The sequence below is a fragment of the Saccopteryx leptura genome, chromosome 9, assembly GCF_036850995.1.
Source record: "Saccopteryx leptura isolate mSacLep1 chromosome 9, mSacLep1_pri_phased_curated, whole genome shotgun sequence".
Taxonomy (NCBI): domain Eukaryota; kingdom Metazoa; phylum Chordata; class Mammalia; order Chiroptera; family Emballonuridae; genus Saccopteryx; species Saccopteryx leptura.
This window is the reverse complement of record NC_089511.1, coordinates 59,310,182-59,333,216: the sequence shown is the minus strand read 5'-3', so window position 1 is coordinate 59,333,216 and position 23,035 is coordinate 59,310,182. Positions and strand designations below refer to the sequence as shown.

Sequence of the window (23,035 nt, the reverse complement as noted above, 5' to 3'; positions counted from 1 at the left end):
CTTACAGAGGAGGCTTGCGGGTTGGATACTGGATTTTCCAAAATGTATGTGAATCTGAGAAGTCTCAGAGCCCTTTCAAAAGTTTATGAAAAAGAGAAATTCTCTCTCTCTTTCTGTGTATGTTTGTGCATGTGTGTGCGTGTGTATACAGTAGGCAGCAACTCTTGTATTTCTTTAATAAATTTTTATTAATTTTAATAGGGTGACATCAATAAATCAGGGTACATATGTTCAAAGAAAACATCTCCAGGTTATCTTGTCACTCAATTATGTTGCATACCCATCACCCAGCTCTTGTATTTTCAAAGCTAAAAGCCATCCTGATGTTTTTCGTCTCTGTAGAGCTTATGCACAAGGAATCTCTGTTAGCCAAAATGAGTACATCATAGTTGATATGGGGAAAGTGAAGGCGCTCTAATGTCTGTATTAGACCTTGTAATATCTTGACATATGTTTTTCTCTAATTTAAAAATAAATCCCTTGGATATAATATGGAAACTAGATGTTCTCAGGGACTCAAGGTGTCTCCTCGTTTGGCAGGGATTCTGGCAAAGTGACAGGCATTTGGAAGGGACTGTCACAGTATAAGTTATGGGGTGATTTGTTCTCTTTGGCTTCCAAGGAAGGCCATACCATTTCTAATTCTTGTGTAACTCAGAAGGAAGACATTTTTTCTCATATTACATCAGAAGTTCTTAATTCAGGACCTAATATCTTTGAACAACTTTGAAACTTTAGTTTTTGGGTGGGTGTGTGTGTATGAATCCCCGATGAAAGTATGATTGCATAAGATTGGCATAGATGGTCATAAATCTATAAAAAATTATAGTAACTTAACATTTTTTCTTAAAGAATAGCTTCTAGCCCTGGGATTTACCTATATATATATTCAATTAATAATTGTTGATGTCATTAATTAGTAACAAAGATAAAGTGCAACAAATGATTTTTATAGGAATATCTGGCTATAGTATGCTACCAATTAACCATTTAAAGCAAACATTTATAAAAATTAATTCATGTTACTTAAATAGATTTTAAAAATGTACCTTAGACATGGCATGACTTAAATAAAGTTTTACTTTTGCAGTGGGCATCTGAAATGATGGTATGAGCAATGTATTGGAGTCTCTGTCTTCAGATCAAAATATTGACTTTTAATTTAGATTTAAAGGTTACAAAGGTCAGTTCCACCTAGTAAAATACCTGAAATGCTCCTTGTTCTAGAAATCTAATTAAAAACTGCACTTGAAGTAAAAACGCATTTTGTGGTTTCATGGCAGCCCTGTAGGGGCACTGTGTTCTCAGTAGTATTCCTGAAACTTCCTGCACATCATAATCACCAGAATTTATTATTATTATTTTTTAGCATGCACAAGAGAGGGAGAAAGAGAGGGAGGAGAGAGAGAGAGAGAGAAGGATAGATAGGGACAGACAGACAGGAAGGGAGAGAGATGAGAAGCATCAATTCTTCGTCGCAGCATCTTAGTTGTTCATTGATTGCTTTCTCATATGTGCCTTGACCAGGGGTCTCCAGCAGACTGAGTGACCCCTTGCTCAAGCCAGTGACCTTGGGCTCAAGCCAGCGACCTTGGACTCAAGCCAGTGACCATGGGGTCATGTCTATGATTCCATGCTCAAGCCGGCTACCCCACGCTCAAGCTGTTAAGCCTGCACTCAAGCCAGAGACCTCAGGTTTCGAACCTGTGTCCTATGCATCCCAGGCTGATGCTCCACCCACTGCACCACTGCCTGATCAGACACCAGGAAGCTTTTCAAACAGGGGGATCTCAGTCTTCATCTCTGGACAGTCCGGGTGGAAGTCTGAAATCTTGATGTTTCATAAACTTCCTCCTTAATATTGAGAACCATTATTCAGGTGACAGTGTTTTGAGTTAAGAGGGAGAAAGGGAGGTTCTCTCAGGTTTCTTCCACTCTGCTTCCCCTCAGGGTCATCAATACAAAGAGGCTTACAGACCACTAGGGTTTATAACGCAGGTTCTGTGACCAGTCAGCTCAGCTCATTTACATCAGGAGGAGAATGGTGCTTAAGCACCCAAGTCTGCTGGCCAGAAATTGGTGGGATGGGGAACTGGGTATGGGTATGGGATGGGGACAGAGACAGATTTGATGGGTGTAGAGGCCCTTATAGAAAAGTAACAGAAAGGGAACCAGCTACAAAGGCAACTTTGGAACTGCCCATAGGGTAAGCAGATATCCTGGCTTGCCCAGGACTGTTTGTCTTTTAGCACTAAGAGCTCTACATGCTGGGAAATCCTCAGTCCCAGGCCGTTCACGACAACTAGTCACCCTGCCTGGAGGTTTCAAGTTGCACACAATACTTGATCATTCAAAATGTCTCTAACTGAATCAACAGCCTCTTAACAGCTGAAGCAAAAGTATCCTCTGTGGCATTATAAGCCTCTGTTCTGGAGTTGTGAGTGGAAAATGGAATGAGGGTCTTTTCAACTGCTTGTCATTTTCCAAGTGTGTGCAAGGACTGTTTGATGTTTCACCTGACTAAGCAAAGTAACCCCGCTTCTGTCTGACCACAGGTGATTGATGGCTCACAGTTTGTAGCAAAAGCTACAAGTCACTGGAGATAACTGAAGACTTACTACTAGAAATAATAATTCCACAACAGTACCTAATTAGCTCTATTATTCTAAAATCTTGATTTTCTTTTTTTGGGAGAGAGAGAGGGGGGAGAAGGGGGAAGGATCAACTCATAGTAGTTGCTTCCCGGATGTATCTTGACCAGACAAGCCCAGGGTTTTGAACCAGTGACCTCAACATTACAGGTTGACACTTTATCCATTGTGCCACCACAAGTCAGGCAAAATCTTGATTTTAAAATTGACTTTGCATCTGGGTAAGTGCCTTGTTGCTAATGTTGATTATTAGAGAACACTAATGTAGTATATCTATTTACAGTCTATAATTATTTCCATAAAGAATTCTGTGTAGACCCTGGCCGGTTAGCTCAGTCAGTCGGTTTAAGGGTGTCATCCTGAAAGGACAAAGATTCGATCCCTGGTCAGGGCACACACTGGAAGTAACCAATGAATGCACAACTAAGTGGTACGACAAACGAATGCTTCCCTTCCCCCTCCCCTCTTTCTCCCTTCCTCTCTCTATCTTGGAAAAAAACATTAAGCCCTGTCTGGATAGCTCGGTGGGTTGGAGCACTGTCCTAGAGCGTGGAGGTTGCCAGCACGATTCCCTGGTCAGGGCACACACAGGAGCAGCTAAAAAAAAATTCTGCATACTCTGGAGGTGTCTTCCTAACGTTGAAGTTGAGGCAGAACAGGATCAAAGAGGACCTTCTCTCTCACATTTAAGACACTGTCCACTTGACCGGAAGTCCTCAATTACTTGGAAGTGCTCATTAAATGTCCTGATTTTTGGGTTCCCCACCTTAAAATGCAAAATTAAAATATAAAGATGGACCTGAAAATCTTTAGGTTTGAAGAGCTTCCCTGGTAATTCTTAGGTGCAGGGAGATTCAAGAACACTTTTTAGGACATAGTGTCCCTCTAAGGTGCCTGCTGAGTTCTTGCTGCAGGTACGGTTTATAATTGGATTTCTGGAACAGGGCAATGTCTCCGGTATCCCACCAGATGAGCCTGATCATCCATATAACTTGATGTTTTTTATTCTGTCTGGGAGCAGCCTTAGATAGCCTTTGAAAGTCAGAAGATGTGGTTTCTATTACTTCAACTTGAGAAGTGCACAGAATTCCAAATATCCTTGAGAAACTATTTATTTTATGGGTCTTTGTGTGTGTGTATGTGTTATTTCCAAATCTTTCTTGAACCTTAACTAGAAAATGGCTTCCGCTGTGCAAAGTAGTACTTCATCTTTTTTGTCCTAAATTGGTTCCTGTAAACCAATATTCCTTTGGGAATATTTGGCAGTATCTAGATGCACTTTCTGTGCCACACTGGAGGATGAGGGCTACTGGCATTTAGTGGTCAGAAATTAGGTGCTGCTGAACATCCTTCAATGCACAGGACCCCCTCTTCCCCACTGGCCCAGTTGGGAATTATCTGGTCTAAAATGTCAATAGTTTCAAGGTTTAGAAACCTTACTTTAAAAGATTTAAATGCCTAGCGTACGGAGGACCCGGGTTCGATTCCCGGCCAGGGCACACAGGAGAAGCGCCCATTTGCTTCTCCACCCCTCCGCCGCACTTTCCTCTCTGTCTCTCTCTTCCCCTCCCGCAGCCAAGGCTCCATTGGAGCAAAGATGGCCCGGGCGCTGGGGATGGCTCTGTGGCCTCTGCCCCAGGCGCTAGAGTGGCTCTGGTCGCAATATGGTGACGCCCAGGATGGGCAGAGCATCGCCCCCTGGTGGGCAGAGCGTCGCCCCATGGTGGGCGTGCCGGGTGGATCCCGGTCGGGCGCATGCGGGAGTCTGTCTGACTGTCTCTCCCCGTTTCCAGCTTCAGAAAAATGAAAAAAAAAAAAAGATTTAAATGAATAACATCAGCATTAGCTAACAATGATCAGTTTTGTGCCAGACATTGTTACATTGTTACATATTTTCTCATTTTATCTTCAAAATAATTCTATGAGGTAGGTGCTATTATTGTCTCCAGATGAAAGATGATCAAGTAAGCTTGAGAGTTCCTGTGACTTGCTGAAGATCCCACAGCCACTAAGTTTTGAGGGTTGGGAAGAAAAGCGAGGACTGGAGGGATTCTCCATTTAGACTCCATAGTTTAATCGCTGTATACTCTATTTACCATCCAGCTTAAAAGTGAAATCTCCATAGTTCTAATATTCTAGAATGTGAAATTAAGCCCATAGTCAGTCTCTACGTTTCTACATAACTCATGTGTTTGGAAGTCATTTTTTTTCTTTATCCATCCCTGACTTAGATTTGTCAGAGGGAAGAGGCCTAGATTTGTAGTTGGTTAACCTGTTACAGCCCCTCCGTTCTGTAGTTGTTTCAGCTCCTTTGATCTAAATCATCTCTAGGCCTCTGTGCTTTTCTTGATGTGCATTTGCCTGACCTGAAGAGTGTACTCCAAATGGAGTCAAATAGAATCTTATTTGGTAAATATGGGCATGGGTGTTATACTTTTACAAAATGATACTATTGGGGGAAATTGGGCAACGTTTACAAGAGTTGCTGTATTACTTCTTACAACTGTGTGTGCAACTCCAAAGTAATGAATACCTAAAATATATTGGCTTGGGGTGTTTTATAAAATAATTACAAAGTAATTATGCTTGTTGGATTGTTTTCCAAACTCTTCCTACAGATGTTCACTATTTTCTTGAACTTTTGTCATATCTGTGTATTCCATAAGAGCTTCAAAAATGTTCATTTCCTATGAAACTGATTGTTTAGTGCTTATTATTTTTAAGAGTAGATGAATTACTTTTCTCCAGCAGTGTTGCCTGCTAGCCCTCAGTGAAGGTCATCTATTTCTGTTAAGCTTCCTCATGGTTTGTGGGCTTTTTCTGTGGTTGCTTAGTGTTTTGCTCTTTGAAATGTGTCAACATTATCCGCAAACTCAGACTCATGACTCAACTTCCTCCTTCATGTCATTTCTGAAATATAAAATAAGATTAAGCCAGGATCCATTTGCAGATGTTAGTACTGACATCATAAAGATACTAATGCATCCCTATTCTTTTGCTGCATATTGTTAAGTAGATTTTGTATACATTGCAAAACAGTTAGCCCACTTTTCACTTTTTTTTCAATAATTTTTTGATATGAAATATATGCCATAGACTTTTTGAAAGCCCAGGTGAATTATATTCTTTGGTTTTGTCTTTTTCAGAAACAGAGTTCTATGCAGTATTTGATATGCTAGTTGGGTGATCTCGGACAGGTTATTTGATCTCTCTGTGCTTCAGTTTCCTTTTCTTTAAAAGTGGAAAAAAGCCCTGGCCAGTTGGCTCAGTGGTAGAGCATCTGCCTGGCGTGTAGGAGTCCCAGGTTCGATTCCCGGCCAGGGCTCACAGGAGAAGCGCCCATCTGCTTCTCTACCCCTCCCCCTCTTCTTCCTCTCTGTCTCTCTCTTCCCCTCCCGCAGCCAAGGATCCACTGGAGCAAAATTGGCCCGGGTGCTGAGGATGGCTCTGTGGCCTCTGCCTCTGGTGCTAGAATGGCTCTGATTGCGGCAGAGCGACGCCCCAGATGGGCAGAGCATTGCCCCGTGGTGGGCATGCCGGGTGGATCCTGGTCGGGCGCATGCGGGAGTCTGTCTGACTGCCTCCCCGTTCCCAACTTCAGAAAAAAAGAAATAAAAAAAAATAAAATAAAATAAAAGGGGAAAAAAGATACTATCTACTTCTTAGGACTGTTGTGAAAATGATGTAGCTAAATGCATATGAGACTTAGCATATCCCCCATGGTAAATGCTCAATAAATGTCAGCTATCATTATTTCAAAAGCTGGACATTTTTGCAGTATTCAGAGGTTACTTTGCCTTTACTCCAGTTGATACTGCTTACATTTGTTTTTAAATATCTACTCGGTAATAATTTTCAACTACTTTCAAGGTGACTATATGCCATTAATGCTCTTCATTCTGTAGGTCCCCTCCAGAGTCTTGCATATGATTGACATTACACTAATTCCCGTAAGCAGAAGATATTTATAACAGTGATAATCTGTGCAGATGATGGCTGAATCATTACCTCCTATTACAGCTGAAACTACATTTACTACCATAAAATCTGTCCTATGCTAAAACTATGACATAACTTGGCTGGAAAAGATCTTTCCTGTTAATAAATTTTTTCTTTGATGCTTTTATAACCATCTTCATAGTCTCTGAGACTGGGAGCTTCATATTAACCACTTGTTTTCCAAAGTATTTCTTTTAATGATGTCAAAATTCATAGATTACCATATACTTTTCTGAAGCTGTTTCTATAATTGCCTTGTATGTGAGGAGAAAATTAGTCCAATAGCTGAAACTTCCAGGTGATTATTTATTTATTTTTGAGAGAGAGAGAGAGAGAGAGAGAGAGAGAGAGAGAGAGTCTGGGACAGACAGGAAGGAAGAGAGATGAATTACATCAACTCGTAGTTGTGACACCTTAGTTGTTCATTCCAGGTGATTATTTAAAAACTTTTAAAAATTCAGTTAAGGCAGACCAAGTACCACGGAAATACACATATTTTCATTTTCCGCCCTACAACTCTTTACAAACGAGGACTCTGGGTTTGATAAGGCTTGTCTGGACAAGGCCATAACAACAGTGAGCAGGTGCATCTCACACCAAGCCCGGCGCTCTGACTCAGAACCTCCTTTTAACAGACAGGCTTATAGTCATGGTATTTTTTTAATTAATAGATTTTATTTTTAAGAACAATTTTAGGGTTTTCAGTATTTGAGCACATAATAGAATTCTCACCTACCCATTTTCCCCTGCACAGAGTGTCCCATATGTTATAACCATTTTATTTAGATTTCCTATTTACTTACTTACTAACTTACTTATTTATTTATATTAAACTTATTGGGGTAACACTGGTCAACAAAATCATATAGTTTCAAGTGCACGATTGCACAACACGTCATCTGTACACTGTACTGTGTTTCTCACCCCAGGTCAGGTCTCCTACTTAACCATTTATCCCTCTACACCCTCCTCCACCACCCTCCACTCCCCCGTCGCCATTTTGGACCTTTCTTTCTGGTTATTCATCCTTCCATGCTTAAGAAGAGTGTAATCTGGAAGTGACCAGATGGCATGCCTACATAGATGCTTGGTGTCTGACACTCCCGGCCAACCCCCTCCTCCGTCCTGCCAGTCCACAGTGGACAACCTCTCCTGTCTCTTTCCGTTCCCCAACAATCTTACTTTTCTGTGGTTCTGTCTATGCGGGGCTGGGGGGGTCCAGATTTTTGGACTAATTTTTTCCTAACTGACGTTGGAGCCTAGTAAAGATACAGCCCTTATTGAAGTTTGGAATTTCCTTCAGTAGTCATCCTGTTTGCTTTGCACATTTAATTTTCCTTCTGCAAAGAATATCGGCTTATAAATGAAAACTGTCTTTTGAAAATGGCTCATTATATTTTAATTTATCAGCTGTACCACGGAGGTGATCAGTGGTACATTAATCAACTAGAAGACCTGGGGGGGGCATTTAAGCTGAAAAGTGATCAGCATCCCAGCACCCAGCTTTCTCTATGTTCCCAAGAGGGCACTTTCAAATCTTGGACACTGTCAGTGATGATGTTGGCTCTTCTCCTGGCCCCAAAACTCAGGTAGATCTCTGTAACCTGAGCGTGTAACTCCACTTGTGTGAACAGGGAGCGAAAAAGATGTTTTCAGAGAGCAGACACTGTTCATTGGCCATTTCCCTTGGTTATTTCTTAGCTGTTTTTGACAGTGTGCATATAGAGGCAAAGGAATGTCTTGAATAATCAGAGAAAACTGAAAAGATTCATTTAGTCACTTGGTAGCTTTGTCTAGAAGTTTATTTCTTCTTTCCTCCCCAGGTTGTGCATTTGTTGTCTAGAAGCTTATTTCTTCTTTCCTCCCCAGGTTGTGCATTTGGTCTAGTGTTGTATAGAAACTGCCACTAAAAATATGAATTATTCCTGCCTGAGATGTCCTACAAAACAATGCAGAGAATAGATTTCTTCCCTATCCCAGTATGACAAGAGTGTTCACACTTGCCCTCAGCATGAGTCAGGAGAACGGTTCTGATTTAAGGTCATGAACATCTGAAGACCTCAAGTATTCCACAGGTTAGAAGTTCAGTTTACTGCACATTTCTTCTGAGCAAACTCATCCTTTGTCACCTGCCTCACCCTTCTTCTCAGACACCCCCATCACTATGATGTCTCTTTGTTTTTCTTCTTCTCCTCTTCTTCCCCACAGCTCGTTGGCTGCTTCTCTTCCTCAGTCTGACTTGCTGCTCTGTTGTCCTCTGTCTCCATTCTAGTGGTCTCTACTGCCTTCTTCCTTTTCCTTTGGGACTTTCTTTTGCTAAGCCAATTATGGTGTGAGATTAATGCATATTTAAGATAGTTATTAAATTTCAAGTAGACACTTAAATTTATTGCATATCATTATGCTGTAAAATCATCTGAGTTTAAATTGTTTACACCTTCCAAATGATATTGTAAACAATGTTATGCAAATAACAATGTGATTTCCCTTTGTTTGGGCCTTTGGAGTTATTTATTCCCTATTATTACCATTGAGAGAAAGAAAATACTAAAAAAAGAACCTTAAAAGTCTTTTATGAAAGTGTATATTTTAAGTTATTACTGGATTTTAAAAATAATCAGTTACAATATACCCTGCAGATTTATGTATTTATGTAGATCTGTGATTTAAATGTTATGTTTCCTTGGTAAAAAGTGTTATTAGCCCTGGATGGTTGGCTCAGTGGTAAAGTGTCAACCTAGCATGTGGATGTCCCTTGTTCAATTCCCGGTCAGGGCACACAGGAGAGGTAATCATCTGCTTCTTTCCCCTCCCCTTCCCTCTTTTTTCTCATTCTCTCTCTCTTCGCCTCCCGCAGCCATGGCTCTGTTGATTGATTATAGTATTGAATACATCAGCCCCAGGTGCTGAGGATGGCTCAGTGGAGCCTCTGTCTCAGGTGCTAAAAATAGCTTAGTAGCAAGTGGCCCCAGATGGGCAGAGCATTGGCCCCAGATGGGCATTGCTGGATGGATCCTGGTTGGGGTGCGTGTGAAATTCTGTCTCTGTATCTCCCTTATTCTCACTTAAAAATAAAAAAAGTGTTCTGTATGTTAAGTGTAATAGCAGTGACTCAAGAGAAATAGTTCAAAATTATTCTTCTATAACCCTCTAGGAAACAGGAGTGACTAGATTAAATTTATCTTCAGAACTACTCAAAACCCCAAACCTGGATCTGTATTTACTTATGAAAATTTAATTACAAGGTTGTTACCAAAAATACAGAGGCAAGGAGTAAGTTTACATCTGAGCCAAGGCTTTTTGACCTGCGCACTTTTCTGTTTTTAGGAAGAATTTTGGAATTTCTCATTGCTCAACTAGCCCGTCCCCTAATCTATTGACTTTATATTAATTGAAATCAGTACATTCGCTCCTTCAATGAGAAAGTGAGGCTCTCCGCCCCCACCTCACTCTACAAGTGAGTTTTGAAGAAGTGCATGCCTACCTTGAACCCAGTAAGACTGTATCCTGAGCTCTATACCTACACATGCCCAGGACATACTGGGCACCTCCGCCTGGATAGCCCCAAGTGCCTCTTAACTCAGAGCATTTAGAACTGAACTCATCCGTCCCCCAGCAGGCTTCCTCTTCAGTTCTCTTACTAGACAAAAGATACAATTAAAAATTGTATCTGTTAAAAACAAAACAAAAATGAACATTTACTGATTACTGTGCTCCCTTTCTTAGGCACTGTCTTAAGCACTTGAGATTTCCTTATCTTTGTTTAATCCTCCAGCAATTTATAAGGTCGATACTGTTGTCATTCTCACCTGACACAGGATTTGGCACACAGTAGATCGTCAATAAACGTTTGTTGAATGAATTAATTCCCATGATACAGACAAGAAAACCGTGATTGAAAAAGATAAAGTAATATGTCCCCAGGGATTTGAATCTCAGTGTTTCTGAGCCTGTGTTTTTATCCATGTGGCAGACTGCCTGTTGGGATCTGCGGGGTGCCTGTCATAAAGCTCATCCCTGCTTTCAGGGTGTAAACATCCCCCCCCCCCCCGCCGCCCCAGCTCCCTGATGTTTCTGGTGGCCGTCCACAGAAGCTGGCACACAGAAGCCTGCTTGAAGTGTCAACTCACCACTCAGTAACTAGGGCAGCCTCTCATTAACCTGGAATTCCTCTTCATTCTTCATCCGTCCTCATCCCTACCCTGTCCATCCTCACCTTGAAATAACACTTCTCTCTCAGTGGTCTCTGAGCAAAAAGCTCATCCGTGTTTCCAGGCTTATTTATTGGGATGACTTCAGGCTTACCTTCATTCTCTCTCGTGATCCTGTAGCTAACCCCCAGTGTCTTCAGGCACTCAAATTCAACATTCCCCAAACCAAACCATCGTGTTTCTATTGGATGTTTCTGTATTATTTCTTGTTTTGTGGTGATGGTCTTCTTTGTGTAAGGCTAGTAGAGAACTTTGATGTTTTAGCCTCATTTGAATTATGCTTTTGGCTCACTGGCTTTTAAAACCAACAAAGGTTGGTGTTTGGCATTATGGCATGTACCTGAATGCTGTCTGAGCCCACCATGATGAGCAAACCCAAGGCTACAAATTGGAAAATCCAAAAGACTCTGACTAATTTATTATTCAGTTAAATCTCAGCAGTCCATCTCAAATGGTTGCAGATAGAGATTTACTTAAATTTTGAAAGACGTTCAAAATTCACATTAGAAAGATATTTTTAAATCTGACTGACTCATCGAACAGCTGTAATATAGCATCTGCTTCTACCTAGGGTTGCAGCCAGATCAGCAGTGGTATTTGGCTTTACAAAATAATGGCAATCTTATCTCTTCGTTGTGTTGTTCAGTGAGTGTGCCACCAGAAACACTGCAGCTCCCAGGGTCAGAGGTGTGGCATCTCCTATCACAGACAATAGTCAAACCCTCCCTCTTGGAGTTAAAACACTGTCATACCACCTTTCCTTTTGAATTTAAAATGGAGATCATATTACTACTGGCCACATGTGGTTGATATGAAGATTAAATACATGCAGAAACTCTTTCGACAAGTTTTAGGACATAGTTACTTCATGAATATTATATATGATTATTCTTATTTATAAATAAGAACTGCTAGGAGGGCCAATAGGCATGTTGGTTCTCATTCCAAATATTAATTCATAGGGACTCCCAGAGTTGTTGTTCAGTAAAAGAAGGTCAGCTTTCTTACTTTGAATAGTGTTAAAGTGATGGTACTTATGGTTATATATATTTTTAGCAGTTTTTGTGCCTTATATCAATGTTTCACCAAATACATATGCTATACAAAGGATGCATGGGTAACATTGTTAGTTTTCATAGAAATTTATTATAATGTGTATTAGTGGAAAAAAAATATAACTAACACATAAAATTTATGATTTTTGGCCATCATGGCCAAGGGTGAAGCTGAAGTTTTAAAAAGCTAGAGGTTGAAATTAATCTATCTGAAATTCATAGTAAATATGTAATTTTATATATGTAATACAGTATGTACTTCTTCAATAACATATATAGTAAAAAAAAGATTTATGTGGTTTTGGCAAAAATTTGTAGAGGATAGTTTTCTTGTCACTTAGTCTTATGAAGCAGGCACCGTTATTCTCCTCAGCTTACAGATGTAAAATCTGAAGTTTAAGACAGTCCTTCATTTGTGAAGTCTCTCTTAACAAGTGGTAGACCTGGGATTCAGACTCACCATCTCTGCTCTCCACTGAGCCACCCCTGTGGGGTGGTTACTCGCTTCTTCTCCAGGAAGGATTTTTTTTAATAAAGGTTTTTTTTTTGTTTTGTTTTGTTTTTTTTTTTTTTTGTATTTTTCTGAAGCTGGAAACGGGGAGGCAGTCAGACAGACTCCCGCATGCGCCCGACAGGGATCCACCCGGCACGCCCACCAGGGGGCGATGCTCTGCCTATCCAGGGTGTCACTCTGTTGCGACCAGAGCCATTCTAGCGCCTGAGGCAGAGGCCACAGAGCCATCCTCAGCACCCGGGCAAACTTTGCTCCAGTGGAGCCTTGGCTGTGGGAGGGGAAGAGAGAGACAGAGAGGAAGTAGAGGGGGAGGGGTGGAGAAGTAGATGGGCGCTTCTCCTGTGTGCCTTGGCCAGGAATCGAACCCGGGACTTCCGCACGCAAGGCCGACACTCTACCACTGAGCCAACCGGCCAGGGCCTTAATAAAGGTTTAATATTAACTTTTATTGTTTTTTCTTCCCAATAAAAGTAAGACATTCATTATAGAAATTTTAGAAAATAAAAAGAAAGAAAAAGAAGAGTTTTTGTTGTTGTTGTAAGCACACATATGAGACCTGCATTTTAAACAAGTTTTTCAGTGTGCACTGTAGTGTTATTAACTAGAGACAAGACGCACACAGCGGGTCTTTTCCTTTCCTCTCACAGCTCTGTACAGTGGGCTGAACAAGGACGTCGAGAGAGACCTGTGAGCCCACTGGAGCCTCACTAGGGAGCACAGGCACCACCAAGACTCCTGGTGCTCAGACCCCTTTCTCTCAGCCACACTGCACCACACATGGGCCGGGCAAGGTATTCCTTCCTTTAGAAGGAAAGTAATGTGCGCCCAGGGAATCATCAAAGCCACCGAGTTAGCAGTGTCATACGCTTCTCCCTGTTGGGGAGCAGGGTCTGTAAGTGGTGACCTGGGCTCTGTTCCCAGATGGCCACGGTGCTAGCTGGCTCTGAATCGGCACTGGCCTCTTCTGAACAAGGAACTCAGTAATTCTGTCTACACGAGGCACACATATCCATGTGCCAGCTGATTTAATTAAGCCCCGAGCAACGCAAGTGGTAAGTTGGGACCAAGAACTGAGGTGCTATCAAATGGTGAGGTTTTGACTCATTGTTGGTTTTCAGCTGATCAGTTGGGGATCTATCCGGTTCACTGCTTCCTTCAGTGGTGAGCTGGGGGGGGGGGGGGGTTGGAATGTTAATTAGGCAGCACTGGTAAATGATTCACTACCCAAGGAAGCAGATGTGATGTAAATGGAGGATAGCAGTTACTACTGCAATGCAGTTAAACAAGAGCCATTCATAATAATCTGGGGTCCTATGACGTTGCATCGTAGGACTCTGGGATCCAGAAGCTGAGCTCTTTTCTCCCCTCCACTTCAGTCACATGGCTGGGAACCCAAGGGTTCCGTTTTGGCATTATAACACAGCTCTGAGACTCACGGTAGTTTGGACCGGAGCCACAGCGGAGCTGAAGGGTTGAAGGCCTCAGACCTTTTCCATTTCAATAAAAAGATCAGTCCCAGGTGCTTGCTAAAGATTCTTCTCTTCCCCATCATTGTCATCAAAAGGGACTGTCTAGAAACAGGTAACACGAATACAGTGCATTTCTTTTTAGATGGCCTCAACCTGTTGGTTTAAGAAAAGGATCTGGTATGGTAAGGAATCTGTATGCCTCCTCGTGGGTTTTGAAAGTGATTGTTAGAGTGTGCTGTGACTTATTGGTTAGTAACTCTTACTCCTGTCACTCCTTAGGGCTCCTGCCAGGACCACACTGTTTTCTGGGTAAATTACTCCTAGCTAGGGAGTTGCCTGTAACGAGTTGTGTCAGTCACAGAAGCGTACCTGACCTGTGGGTCTGGGTCCTGGCATTCACCTCCTCCAGCTCCCCCCCAGCTGTCATCTTGTCCGGTTCTGACCAGTCCCAGCCACTGACAGAAGTGCTGTCAGTGAGCTCCAGAGGCACAATAGGAAGTGTTATTCATCCTCACAGTCTACAGTCCAACAGGGAAGAAGCCGACTGAAAACCTACGAACCTCATCAGACCTAGGATGGTACCCAAAGCAAATTGCATTGTAAGCTCTAGAGAACAGAAGCAATTCTAAACCTGATTAAGATTCATCCAGTACCAAAATGTAATCAATGTTTATTTTGGAAAAGTAGACTGTCGGTATTTTCAGATTCTGGTTATTCACCCAGAAAAAATTTTGTTTTCTTCTTTCTTTGCAGCAGTAGGAATAAGAGAAAGCCTTGGGTTGTTCTCACTTGAAATGGAGTTTGTTTTGGCTGCTTCTTGAATAACTGCGTAAAGCGCTGTGATGGGGAGGTTCTTCTGGCCACCCTGACTCAGTGTCCTAATGTTCCTCACTCTCCTGCCCTCACTTCTATGACACAGTTCGCCCACTTCTAGATTGACCCTGGGGTGGGGAGCCAATGAGCTCATTTAGAAAAGGAGTGAATGATCCTAGTGAGAGTTTAGGCACAGAAATGCCTCTTCTGTGACACAGTTTGCCCACTTCTAGATTGACCCTGGGGTGGGGAGCTAATGAGCTCATTTAGAAAAGGAGTGAATGATGGTAGTGAGAATTTAGGCACAGAAATGCCTAAGCACAGAGAAGGTTCAACAGAGCAGGTTTTGTTCTTGTTTTTTGTTTCTGTCCAAAAATAAAGTGCGACATGAAATTTTGGAGAAGAAACATAATCATTCTGAATTTTACCATGCTTTGTAGTGGCTATGCAGCAGCTTTGATCTTTTAGTGCATTTATTTGTACACATAAATCTATGCTTTTTAATATAGAAAGGAATGGTCCTTGTTTTGTTTTGAAACCTGTGTTTTTCCTTCCATGTTGGTCAGCAGAGTTCTCCATTATTCTTAATGACTGAATAATTTTCTGTCTGGGGACTCCTCTCTTCCTTTTTTGTTTTCTCCTCTTTTTTCTTTCCCTGGCAACTATGTCATCCCTTTTTTTCCCTCATAATCTATCATCTTTTGTTCCAGCTCCATTTTATTGTTTCCTTCTTTTCCCACTGAACATTTTGTAATTCACTCTTCAACGTGTACAAATAATATGATATAAAGAGAGGATGTTTGTATTGTAGTTTGGGGCTACACTGCCTCTGTACCTCATTCCAAAATAACTTGTGTTTCCCTTTCTTTGTTGTCGGTGGATTTTTTGATATTTTTTATTGCGGTTCCATGAGAACAAACATGGCAGTATTTTGAAAGCCTCTCATACCCCCAGAAGGAAGAAATGAGAAAGAGGGAAGACTTAGTGAATGTTGATGATCCTTATTTAGGAATAGGACAGTCTCAAGCCCTCTGTCACCTCTAAGTCTCGGTGATTTATGTTGTTTCCTCAGACCCTGCACCGGGCCACAGAGATGGGCAGAATGGGGCTGACAGCGCGCCGGAGGACCTCCAGTCTGTTGGGACCAGCCGGCTGCTCTATCACATCACTGATGGTGACAACCCGCTCCTGTCACCACGATGCTCTATCTTCACCCAGAGCCAGAGATTCAACTTAGACCCTGAGTCAGCTCCTTCTCCACCCAGCACTCAGCAGTTTATGATGTAAGAAAACATTTTTGTTTTAGCTTTACTTCATATAGTTCTTTAACTACTACATTTACAAACCACAAGGAAGTGTGTCTAAAATAGCACAAACATGCCTGTCAAATGTGACTGCGAGACCTGAACAATAAATGGCAAAAAAGTCAGTGTACTTTCTCATTGGGAAAGCTGTTTTAGGCCTTATTATCTTAGGAGACAGTGGTCATAAGACACAGGCCACCCCAGGGCTTCATGTTTGAACATTTTTGGTGAGATGACTAGAGTCCTAACTAAGTATATGTATGTGCAACTATCAGGAATATTATTCTTCATGAGCTCAGTATTCTTTCCACGTGCAGCAGTGGCTTCAGTGGTTGGACTGTAGCAACATTTAGTTGTTCAGCGCAGTTTTCTCTTAGATTCTAGGAAAGTGGTAGCTTCAACTAGCTGCCCCACCCCCAAGAAAAACTGTGCAACTCTGTGTTCTTTCCTTTCCTTTTTAAGTTCCTCAAATAATTATGATGCATAGCTAGAATGAAATTCTCTTTGCTAAAATACATGCAGAAAATCTCTAGTATCTCTTTAATAATTTCTGCTATTCATGAGTTTATTCAAACCTGGGTCCGTGGACTGTATATTGATAGACTTGAGGGAGTTGGTGAATTACTGCTATTGTAAAGTGTATTCAGATGAGACGGTGGATATATTTATATATTTTCTGGAGAGGAGGCCCATTCTTTTCATCAGATTTGCAAAGGCTCTGTTATGTCAAGAAAAGTTAACAATTCATCTAAGTCTTTCCTGAAAATGTTGGTAGGTGTGGCTCATGCACTCTATTGAGGATAATGCTACAACAAGCCATCTCTTTATAGTCATAAATTATTCTCCTCCAAGCTTTAGGAAATCATTTCCTGGACTAATATTCTAACATTGTACATTATAGTCCCTGATGACAGTTGCTCATACCCGAGTCCTGTGATCGGGGATCTTCATTAATGAGGGGAGGGTACCGTGGTAGACTCATCAAATGATGAGCTGCCCTCTGGTCTTCTCTGACAATCCCGGAAGTTTGGTTTGTAGACCAGCAACAGTGTGATCGGGGATCTTCATTAATGAGCGGATGGTACCGTGGTAGACTCATCAAATGATGAGCTGCCCTCTGGACTTCTCTGACAATCCCGGAAGCTTGGTTTGTAGACCAGCAGCAGTGTGAACCTGGAAACCACTGCTTTTGATCGTTCTGCCCCTCGTCATCACTGCAGGCCCCGGAGCTCCTCACGGTGCAGCTGCGGCAGCGGCAAGGAGCCTCAGACCATCGTGCAGCTCACCAAGCACATCCAGAGCCTCAAGAGGAAGATTCGGAAATTCGAAGAAAAATTTGAAGAAGAAAAGAAATACCGGGTAAGGACCGTGGCTCTTCCCTTCCCTTTGTTTGGTACCCTCTGTACCCGAGGAGAGCCGTTTCCCTGGATTGATGTCCCAGCTTGGGTCTGTCTTGTTTTCACATGCTGTCAGCCGATATCTACTAAGATATCTCTTAGTAAATAAATACAACCCTATTTTCAGTCTGATTTGATTATTGAGCCCTTCCCCTTTTTTCCTTCCTCCAAAGAACCTTACTATCACTAGCATTCCTAGGACTTAAATTTTTTTTTTTTTTAAATTTTATTTATTCATTTTTTAGAGAGGAGAGAGAGAGGGAGAGAGAAACAGAGAGAGAGAAGGGGGGAGGAGCTGGAAGCATCAACTCCCATATGTGCCTTGACCAGGCAAGCCCAGGGTTTCGAACCAGCTACCTCAGCATTTCCAGGTCGACGCTTTATCCACTGCGCCACCACTGGTCAGGCCCTAGGACTTAAAATTTGAAAAGCTTATGAATTATATATTTTTTTCTTTCTTTAACCCTTTCCCATTTGCATTTTGATAAGACTGTTAATGACCCAAAGGACAGAATCACTAATGCAGAACAGAATGAGGGGTGAGAGCATTTTCATTGACATCAGAGTCTTATGGTTGATGGATGAGGACCTCTCAAGTGACTTCTGTTCAGGCCACTCTTGAACACACCCTGATCCATCCTTTCCTGTCAGAGAGACACTGGCTTCACGCTGGTGCTGCAGGGTTTGGTCATGAACCTTTTCCTTTCTTACATACTAGACAACAGAGTCAGAGGTAAGTGTCTGGACAGCCAACACTAGTTTTACTTATTTTCTTTAATGGTGGCCATGTCATAGAGAAAAATCATGTTCAGGTAGAACTGCACAAAGATATTGGGTCTTTGGCAGAAGGCCCAGAACAGCTTGTTATTAGAATAAAAGAGAACAAGGAATGATGTCTCGTACATCTTGAAATATTGAAAGGCTCACTGAGCACTCAGTACAGGGGTAATTGGCAGGTCCCTGGGAGTGTAGGGTAAGTCTCGGGGAGGGAGGTGAGGGTGGGTGATGTGCCCCTCTCCTGTTCTGTGTTGTGTTCCCCACAGTGGCTTTAAATTTACTAAACGCCTGGATTTTTAGCTTTGCAAAATGGAAAACAAAACAACAACCAGATTGACTTTGAGAACAATCCAAGTCAGAGTGTTAAAGATTATTCTCTTCTCTAAAGTCAGTTATTGTCTTTTATAGAGCAGGAGGGTGCTCTGCACATTGGAAGTATTAGTAAGGCCACTGGGGCCCAGAGAAGAAATAATTTGCCTGAGGTATTTATGCTCTGTCAGCACAGGCTTGGGCGGTAGATTAAGTTTGATTAGTTTTTTTTTTAGTGTTTCATTTATTTCTTTTCTTTACACTTCAGTTCAGAAGTTGGAATATATAGCTTTGGTATAATTGCTATTCTCTGTAAGAAAAAAGTTATTTTTTTAATCTTTGCTACACAAACAGAAGGCAGAAAAACTAACTTCAGTGTATTGTTTAGATTCAGCGGGACAGATTTTTCTTTCCTCCCTTCCCTTTCCTTCCCGTCTTCCTCTTCACCTGGTGGGAGCAGAGCCTTCTAACTATCAGCACTGAGGCCAGACTGTGAGAGGTGGTTGATCTAGAGCAGAAGTAAAAGCCAGTTCATGTGTCCATATGTAAAGCTCCAGGTATCCTGAGAGAAGCTGATTGGCCTTGTTTGCTGCTGGAGTGTTATTGGATACAGGATGCCCTCACATTGGAAACTGTGGAGGGACAAGTAGCAGGCCCCATTCTCAGAGCCTGTTAACAGTTCTCACTGGCAGTTCTTGAGTCAGACTGATCTGGATTTGAATCCAGTGCAGCCACTTGGGCACTTTGTGACTTTGGACTTTTTTCTTTACCTTTCTGAATCTCAATTTATCCATTTGTAAATTGGGGTTAATATCAATAGTGACTTCAGAAGTTTGTGAGTATTAAATGAGGGAGTACACACATACATTTTACTAGTGTTTAGCACAAAGTAAGTAAGTGTTCTGAGATATTACCATCTTTTTAGTCTAGTTAAGTGCTCCTTGAACAGGCTATCCCATGACAGCCCCGGCCTTGTCAGAAATTGAAGGGAAATTGTGCACATTAATTCTCCACTAGACTTCTCTACGTGCAGCCACAGACCCCGGAACACTTTTGCTCAACCGTGATAGCCACCTAGAACCTGCCTGTTTTAGAAGAGAACCTCTCCTGGCACCTCATGCCTTTATCTAGAGAAGCTTTAGAGACAGAGAGGACAGGCCCCACACACATAAATACTCACACATGCAAATGGATGGACCCAGACACAGTAGGGCAGAAGGCTCCACGGTCACCTCTGCCTCAGTGTGTATATGTCCTTGGAGTAATCAGAACCAGCCATGTCTCAGGAAACGGGGCTTCTCCTCACCCTTCCTGGCAGGGTGCCAGTCTGTGCTTAGAGGTTTGGCTTGTCAGTGAGTTTTAGTTGGTTGCTGTGTATAAGTCCCTCCTTCCTGGCAGCCTAAGGATGGAATTAATAGCAGTCACTGCTAATTTTGTGTGTGTGTGTGTGTGTGTGTGAGGGTGGGGAGCATCCTACACCAGTAGAGTCCTCCCATTCCCTATGGGGACATCTGCCCAGCTCCCCTTTAATATCAGACTACTCCCCTGTGATGGCTGCAATGGGCGTGAGCTCACGGTTAACTTCCATTAGGACCAGAAAGTCTGCCTTAGGCTCCGCACTGAAACAGGGTTCAGAAAACAGTAGGTCATTTTTATTTTTCAATGAAGTGCCACAGGTCCTCTCTGCCCCCATGGTATGCCAAGGACGCACAACATGGAGCTCAGGAAGCCCCGTATTTTGACTTTGAAAATCACTGTATGGAGTCCTCTCATGCCAGCTCAAAACAAAAGGGGGAGTGAAGATACGCAGGGTTAGAAATGGGAGTAGAATCTTAGGACTCAGGCAGTTTCTCAATCCCTCAGGCTCCTCTCCTATCCATTCTTTTCCTTTTACTGCTAGTTTTTGACTCCGAGTTCCCGCTGGGACTCTGTGCTAGCTGGGCTGAGGCCCTGGTACAACAAACATCTTTCCCTCGCTGTCGAGTATATCCACTTCACATTCTTACCCCAAACCGTGTTTGTTCCCTACAACTAACTTTACACTGAACTACACTCTGACTCATAGAACGAGGAAAGGCTGTTTTAGCCATGTCCACTTTCACTGTAGTTAGAGAAGTTAGAATGAAAAGGGATCACCCAGTCTTATTTCTTATTTGACCACGGAGAAATTGAGCCCAAAGAAGGTAAGTGACTTCCTCAGGATCACACAGCAAAGACTTAATCTAGCCAAGACAGTAACTCAGGTATTTTCATTTCTAAGCCAGAAATATTTCTAAAGTGTTTTTTGAACTGTCTTTTGCAGACCACAAATCTGGTCTAGTGGTACCTTCAGTATATGACTCTCAAACCCTATTTTAATTTCTCTGAGCAAAATCCACACTGTACAATTTATGAGTGTATAGCCTTGGGGATCTATTAAACTGAAATTATTCAGTTCAAAAGTAAGAAGGCTTAAAGATTCACACAGCTTGTCTATGAAAACTTTCCATGTTATTTGAAAGCTGCTATTCTTGTGAGCTTGATTTAACCACGAGCAAGGAAATAAAAAAAATATTTCAGAAAATTTTAGGCTTTAAAGTATTTTGTCAGAAAATTCAGCCTTACATTTCTTGTAAGTCTTATTTGTAGTAGTGAAAGCTCATTTTTTTTTTTATGGTTATTGGCTTAGGGTCTTAGATTTTTGTTTTTGTTTTTAACAGTATTTCAAAAGATGGAGTGAATTAGGGGGAGCACATCCAGTGAAAGATGGATTCCAAAGACTGATTCTTCAGATCAGAGAGAATTCTGGGAGGATTTAGAGAAACCAAATAAAAACATTGACTGTTTATATAATCACATTGTTACCCAAAGCCAAAGTACTAGACTGTGCATCAAGGAAGTAGCACAGTGCATCATTCTAGCAATCCAGGGATAGGACTAGGCTAAGCTATGTATTTTGGAGGCTGGGCCCCCTGTTTTACTGTCCATGGTTCTGAAACTAGGGAAACCCATAGAATCCTCTCTGAGATTCCCTAGGAAAATAATCACAGTCATTTTTCTTCAGTCATACTTTTTCATCCTGACTTTTAGAATGTGGTTTTTACATCACTCCAGAAGTAACAGAAGCCTGTCTAACGTTTCACAGTTAGCCTAATCCCATGTACCTTTGATGACTCTGTCACACAGCATGGTTTTTTTCTTTGAACTTGAGAGGAACACATTCATTTCCCTATGCTTCTCTCTCACCAAAAACTTGATGTTGTATGGATTTAATGAATCTTTAAAGAGCCCTTAGGCTTGGTCACTAACAGTGCACATATTTGGACTATTATAATGATGTTTATGATTATGTCATCTTGAGCATTACTGTATATTTCCTTGTCTATCCTCAATTCAAAGTAACTACAGTGTGTCCGTCAAGTCATGGTGCACTTTTGACCGGTCACAGGAAAACAACAAAAGACAATAGAAATGTGAAATCTGCACCAAATAAAAGGAAAACCCTCCCAGTTTCTGTAGGATGATGTGGCAGCATGTGCGCATGCGTAACACCATGTATACAGCAGAGCAGCCCACGGCCATGCCAGTCGAGATGTGGACGGTACAGAGGATAGTTCAGTGTGTTCTGTGGATTGCTAAATTTGAATCCATGACCAAAGTGCAATGTGAATATCGGCACGTTTATAACAAAGCGCCACCACATAGGAATAACATTACTCGGTGGGATAAGCAGTTGAAGGAAACCGGCAGTTTGGTGGAGAAACCCCGTTCTGGTAGGCCATCAGTCAGTGAGGAGTCTGTAGAGGCTATATGGGATAGCTATCTAAGGAGCCCTAAAAAATCTGTGCGTGAGCCCACATCGAACTGCACTGAATAGGTATGAAACAGGGAGAGTTTTCCTTTTATTTGGTGCAGATTTCACATTTCTCTCGTCTTTTGTTGCTTTCCTGTGACTGGTCAAAAGTACACCATGACTTTACGGACACTCTGTATTAATCTTGTTGAGCCTGCAGTTAAGTACACAGGTGGCCTCAACTCTTTAAGAAAGTTTCTTACTTATCTGTGGGGATGGAGGCTAAGTATGTTTGGCTATCCTCGTCTTCTAGTTTCTCTTTTCTATATAAAATCCACTTTTATGCTCTGAGAAGAGATTCAGAAATCAAGGTAAATGAATTTTATTAAGTCATATCCTCCTAAAATAAAAAAATGTATTCTTTTTTCCCAGTGTGATTAGCTCCTTGGTAGGACACACAGACCCCAATATATTTGTTTGTTGGTGAAGACATATGCAATGTTTCTTTGAAGGTCTTGTACAATCACTACAATGATAACAACAATAATATTTGTAATTCTAGTAACTACATCTATTGTGTTTTGCATAGGCCTGAAACTATTTTCAGTGTTTTGCATATAATAACTAACTTATCCTCACAGTACCCTATAAGGGAGATGCTATTATAATTCTCATTTGTTAAATAAAACTGAGTCACAGAGACTAAGTAATTTTTTCAAGGTCACACACATATGATTGTTTCATTTTAACATTAGTTTAGTGGG

The 23,035-nt window shown here is 41.7% G+C and overlaps 1 protein-coding gene and 1 non-coding gene across 5 annotated transcripts in view; one reads left to right on the top strand and one right to left on the bottom strand.

Moving 5' to 3' along the window:
* Positions 1–23,035, top strand: part of FAM13C (family with sequence similarity 13 member C) — a 161,313-nt gene that overhangs the window by 116,605 nt on the left and 21,673 nt on the right. For all 4 annotated transcript variants that reach the window (XM_066348702.1, XM_066348703.1, XM_066348701.1 and 1 more), the window contains 2 exons: positions 15,785–15,995; positions 17,237–17,375. In XM_066348702.1, the coding sequence (XP_066204799.1) occupies positions 15,785–15,995; positions 17,237–17,375 (350 nt within the window). The remainder of the gene's footprint in view (positions 1–15,784; positions 15,996–17,236; positions 17,376–23,035) is intronic.
* Positions 12,775–12,850, bottom strand: TRNAA-UGC (transfer RNA alanine (anticodon UGC)). Its single transcript has one exon. It is a non-coding gene; the product is annotated as a tRNA-Ala (tRNA).